Source organism: Nannospalax galili, unplaced genomic scaffold, assembly GCF_000622305.1.
Source record: "Nannospalax galili isolate Female #2095 unplaced genomic scaffold, S.galili_v1.0 scaffold76, whole genome shotgun sequence".
Lineage (NCBI taxonomy): Eukaryota > Metazoa > Chordata > Mammalia > Rodentia > Spalacidae > Nannospalax > Nannospalax galili.
The window spans coordinates 3,335,739-3,341,987 of record NW_008339767.1 but is presented as its reverse complement, the minus strand read 5'-3'; the positions used below and the strand labels follow the sequence as shown (position 1 = coordinate 3,341,987).

Genomic DNA, 6,249 nt, shown 5'->3' with positions numbered 1-6,249 from the left:
AGAACTTGTAATGCTACTACTCTTGCTTTTACTTCTCCTTCACATCTCCTATTCATGATTCAAAGACTTTCTTTTCCTCCTTGAGATAAGAATTATGCAATTTGGGAGTCTTTTAGTTAGACCCACTGAAGGGGTACTCCAATTGCCTCACCCTGCGTCCCATGGAAGAAGCCAGAGCGGTCTGTGTCCCAATTCCCTATTGGAAATTTGGGTAACCTCTTCAGGGGAGGGTATGATAATAGGAGGTAGGAATTGGCTAGGCAGTTACAGTAAAAAGACTCCAAAGAAAAGTAGCCAGTTTCTTGGCCAAAACTGACAATGTCCTTGGGCCTCTTAGCAACCTACTCTGTTCCAAAAGCCAAAAATATCGAAAATATTTGGGAGCTTGTATCTAATCCTTAAAAGATTTTAGGGTTACTTCTTCAGAAGGGGGAATGTTAAGAGTAGCCAAAAGCCCCATTTAAAAATAAAAAATCAAAGATGAAGAAAAGAGTACATGAATTTATCAGAAAGTAATGGGGAGATATGGGAGGAGTTGGAGGGGAGGGAGTGGGCATGGACTTGATCAAAACACCTTATATGCATGTATGAAATTCCCAATAAATAAATTATTTATTAAAAAAATAAAATGAGAAAGGAAAAAAAAGAATAAAACCTGCAATAGAAATTATATCAAAACATGTAACCACCAGGCGAGGTAGCTTACACCTTTAATCCCAGCACTCGGAAGCAGAGTCAGGAGGAGCTCTGTGACATCAAGTTTAGCCTGGTCTACATTGGGAGTTCTACGCCAGCTAGGGCTGTAGGGAGACCTTATCTCAAAAATAAATACATACCAAACAAATATAATGAAAATCATTACATCTTTTATATACTCCTAATTTAGTCTAAACTGTTTCTCAGAACTCAAAAGTTTTATACAACAGGAGAAATTTTTATAAAAAACAAAATTTTCATGTTTTACAAGACCTACAGTAAACTTTGCCAAAATTAAAAGTCTGTAATAGTTTAATGCCTAATGATTTTATATTTTGTCCTTACCAGTAAATTGAACCAAAACAATCATGTCTTCATTAAATAATTTCTCTTGTTTAGTCAAAATTTATTTTGACAGAAGTGAATGAAACCTGGAAGTCAGTCAGTAAATCTACATCCAGATCAAGCCTATAATCTATTAAACTACATGCCAATATTTAAGATGTCCTAAGGAATTATGAGCATATATATATCCCAACCTTGTGACTGTTATCTTTTCTACTCACCGTCCAAAAACTTTGATAATCAGGAGCATATTCAACAGCTGTTTCACACATTTCCTGCACCTCCTCCTTAGTTCCTCTTTTTGAGAACAATCTGAGGTAATGACACCAGATTTCTGGATTGTCTTTATTGTTTTCCAACGCTCGAGCCAGCACATTTAAAGCAGAATCCAAAGATTCTGAACACAGTCTATATGTTTAAAAGAAAGGGAAAAAGTATTTAATTACAAAATGCTTAAAGAATTAAGAAAGCAGCTCAGCATGCAGGTGCATGGTCCTGGGTTCAGTCACTAACTGCAAAAACTAAATAAATTATTTTTTAAAAATGCTTTAACATTTAAGTAGGCTAATAATAAGCCTATTTAAAGTTTCACTTTCTATCAGAACTTATCAAGAAGCCAGAGTCACTATGACAGAGTAATGAGGATTTTAAAAATCATGTCTATCAAAAATCAAAAGGTCCTGATTTCCCATAGACCCATTAATTTCTTTTTAAGTGAATATTCAGTAAGCATTTTTACCACAGGAAAAAAAATGTTACAAAACCACTAGAATTATCAACTTCAAATGTGCTCTATGTCCATATTCAGCAATACCTTTTATGATTCATACTGTTTGGAAATAGGAAAAGTTAATCAACTCTCTCAAGGCCAGCTACTGCCAGCACAAAATATCAAAGCTTTCAATATAATAGTTCTTTTCAATGTTCAAGGGCTTGCTATCTTTTAGAAAAGATAATTCTCTCTCCTGATCCTATTCATAAAATAATGTACAGTTCTTTTATCCTTTGCTCAATAAATGAGTCAGAAAAGAAAACACTGTAACTTATCCCATTCAAATGGAAATGGCACACAAGGAAAGTTAAATAAGTACTATGTTCAGGTATGTGTGGTTTATTAGCACTGTGCAGTATTGCCTTGTTTAACAGATTTTATATTAAGTTTTAAGATAGGTCTATCACCATATCCTATTTAAAAAAAACAGAATTATTATACTTTAAAAATTATGGTTATAAAAAATATTTTACCTGGCTTGCATGTCTCTCCTATCAAAAAAGTGGAAATTAAAGTAAGCAATTTGTAATGGAAACAATTAGTTGTGAGTTAAATCAATCAATTCCATTAGAATTTGAAAGCTGTTAGATAACTTAAATCGCCATTGTAAATTAATCTAAAATTTAACCTGTTCCACTCATAAAATTTTACAAAGAGTTGTAACTGGGGGATAGAGATGGTCAGCAGTTAAGAGCTTGTACTGCTTTTGCAGAGGACTCAAGTTTGGTTCCCAGCACCCTGTCAAGAAGTCCACAACCACTTGTAACTCCAGCTCCAAGAGCACCTGCACTTGAGTATACAGACCCGTAACAGGTACATGTGCACACATACACAAGAAATAAAACCTTTAAGTGATTATAACTACTTGAGCTTTCTTAAATCAATGCACTGTCACTAAGATCCTAAAAACTTCAGTATAATTTATAACAAATCCAGAGTCATGGATACAAAATGAAGTTTTACCAATAAACTTTTCAACTACAATTAAAAAAAAAAAATTTGGCTTGTCAAAAACAAAACAAAGTTCAAAGCCTGGTATAATGCTACGTCCCTTGTAATACTTGGGAAGTAGAAGCAGGAAGACCAGTGGTTCAAGGTCATCCTCAGCTACACAGTGAGTTCAAAGACAATCTAGGCTATAAGAAAGCCTGTCTAAAAAGTAAATAAAATAAAATAAAAAACTCAGCCCAGAGTGGTACCTCACACTTGCAATCTCAGCACTTTGGAGGCTGAGGCACAAGATTTCCTGAGCCACATAATGAGTTTCAAGGCGGCCTAAACAAGAACAAGAATCTGTCTCAAAAATGAGACTCTACCAATGGGAAAGAAACCTGATAACCACAGGCGAAATAAATAAAAAATAAAGGTACAAATATTTCACAACAATTGAAGCTAACCTACCCCTCATCTTGATTTAAGCACTTGTATGCAAGCTTGAGCCAAAGTTGTACGTGAGAAGGGTTTTCAAGTACACTTGCTTCTAAATTAGCAATGTCATCAGTTTCACTGGTAAAATATCTAACATCATCTGGAGTAACAACAGTATCCAAAGCTGGAACATTTATTTGGTTCTCTGGTCGGAAAGCTGTAAGAAAAATTGTTAACCTTTTTAACAATTCAAGGGAAAAAAATTGGGTCTTAAATATTTGGTCCTCTAATATTCTAATGACAGTAAGTATATTGTAAGGCATATTGTCATGCAATTTATCATTAAACCTAGACACTTCTGACCATGAAAAATGGTGTTATTACATACAGTCAGAACAACAGAAATAAATAGGACTTTGCTAATAAACTGTAAGTGTGGTCTGCTAGCAGACTAGAACTGTATTAATGGTGTTAAGTACATTAAGGGCAAGTGATAGCAATGATAAATCAATTGTGAATTTGAACTTAAGAATTCAGGGGCTGGAGAGATGGCTCTGCAGCTAAGAGCACTGGCTACTTTGCAGAAGACCTGGGTTTGGTTCCCAGCACCCACATAGCAGCTCACAACCATCTACAACTACAGTTCCAGGAGATATGACATCCTTTTCTGGCCTACATGGGCATTGAATGCACAGGTGAACTTACATATATTCAGGCAAAACACTCATACACATAAAACAAAAATAAATCCAAAAAGACATTTTTAAAAAATAACTTAATTCAAAGTTAAAATTTAGTCATGATGATGCACACCTGAAACCCCAGCAATCAGGAAGTAGAGGAAGGAGGCTGAGTTGTTCAAGGCCAGCCTTAGCTAGCCTTAGCTACAAGATTATGCCTTGGGAGGGGAGAAAGGGAGGGAAAAAATGTATAGTTAAAATTGACAAAAATGATTCCTTCTATATGTAAACTACAGTACTAGGCCAGGCATGGTGGTGTATGCCTTTAATCTCAGCACTCAGGAGAAAGAAGCAGGTGAATCTCTGTGAGACTGAGGCCAGTTCCAGGCCAGATGGAGCTACAGGGAGACCCTGTCTCAGGAAGACTAAATAAATAAAGGAAGTAAAATAAACTGGAGTACTGCCACATTAACACAAATAAGTACATGAGACTGTATGTGCTCAACAATGAGACATCCATTCACTGATTTCTAAAAAAAAGATATTTTAAAAAATCTACATATATGGGGGCTGGAGAGATGGCTCAGTGGTTAAGAACATGGTTGTTCTTGCAGAAGACCCCGGGTTGAATCCCAGCACCCACAACTGTCCATAACTCCAGTTCCAGGGGATCTGATGGCTTCTTCTGTCCTCCACAGGCATTGCACAACACAGGTGCACCTACCTACATGCAGGCAATACACTCATACACATATAATAAAAATAATAAATAAAATATTTTTAAAAATCTACATATATGCACTTACCGCATATATGTAAGTGCACCTGCACATATCAGAAAACACTGTCTCAAAGAAAAAGCAGAAGAGAACATGTGCTCTCCATGACACCGGCGAGGTAGTAGTTTTCAAATGTGGGCAGTAATGCTTTGCTGACCCCTCAAGCATGTTTGCAAATACATGAGGCAGCTATATTTATTACTGAGTGTTGCTTCCATTTACAGGGCAAAGAGCATGAAGGAAAACATCCTGCAATGCCAGGACTAATCCTGCTCAATGAATATCTACACTGTAAACATCAAGGGTATCACAGGTAAGAGAATTAAAAAAAAAAAATTCAATGATAGCAGTTTTGTTTTTTCTTTTTTGTTTGTTTTGGTGGTAGGGTCTCCCTATATACCACTGGCTAGCCTTGAACTTGAGCTACAGACCAGGCTAGATTCAAACCCACAGAGTTCTGCTTGCCTCTGACTCCTGAGTGCTAGGATTAAAAAAAAAAAAAACCATACAGGGCCTAGAGATCTAGACGTCTCAGTGGTTAAGAGCACTGGTTACTCTTGCAGAAAACCCAGGTTCAATTTCTAGTACCCATATGTTGGTTAACAATAGTCCATAAGTCCAGTTCCAGGTGATCCAATTCCCTCTTCTGACCTTCACAGGCACTGCACGATATGGGTGCATTTATACACATGCAGACAATACACTCATACACATAAAGTTAGAAAAATTAGCAGCATATAAAGATACAACACCACATCTTAAAAAGTTTGGATCTCGAATTGGATAACTTACCATATTTAATTGGTCCAGTAGACTGTTCCTCATCACTACTGAAGCTATTCTCTGATATAGGTTTTCTCCAGAACTTTGGCTTCCATTTTCTCTTATCTTTGTAGGTTGTAAATGGAGGTGCTATAGTGTAAGCAGAAGACTGATGTAATAACTAGGTTTTTTTTTTTTTATTGATTTGAAGGTTACTCAAAAAGTATTTCAAAACAACACATTTATTTTGATCATGGTAGTAAAAAACATTCTTTTATTTAAGAATAAAAACTCCCCCACAGTCTACAATCATACAGAAACTAAAGGTCATCTTTAGAAGGATATACACACACACACGGGGGGGGTGGAGGAGAGAGGAGAGAGAGAGAGAGAGAGAGAGAGAGAGAGAGAGAGAGAGAGAGACTGACTTACTATGACCTTTACTTTCATTGATATTGCTAACAAGGAGAACAGCCATCTGGTCCATTGACATTCGATCTTTGTTTACTCCAAAAAGTTTTTCAACATATTTTTCTGAAAATGAAGAGAAACACTAATTTTTTAAAACTGTAACAACGAGGCTAAAAGTATGATGCAAAAAATAATAAGAATTAAAGCAGCATATATGGTACTAGTCAGTAACTCCTATGAACTATGAAAAAGCAAGGCTATGTTAGCTTAACTAGTATGACAAATCCCTCCTACCATACCATACAACTAAGTATAAACTGGTGGTGATGGGAGATTTTTCCTAAAATGAACTAAATTATTATGTAGAAGTTGAAGGCTCAAACCAGGAATGATCAAATTTATTCAGTGACATTATAATCACTCTAAAAAGTGATAA

The 6,249-nt window shown here is 35.9% G+C and overlaps 1 protein-coding gene across 2 annotated transcripts in view; it reads right to left on the bottom strand.

The window, feature by feature from the left end:
* Zfc3h1 (zinc finger C3H1-type containing) overlaps window positions 1-6,249 on the bottom strand; it is a gene marked incomplete in the record, with an annotated part of 62,693 nt that overhangs the window by 17,798 nt on the left and 38,646 nt on the right. For both annotated transcript variants that reach the window (XM_008834563.3, XM_029564250.1), the window contains 4 exon segments: window positions 1,263-1,449; window positions 3,215-3,398; window positions 5,433-5,552; window positions 5,835-5,936. In XM_008834563.3, the coding sequence (XP_008832785.1) occupies window positions 1,263-1,449; window positions 3,215-3,398; window positions 5,433-5,552; window positions 5,835-5,936 (593 nt within the window).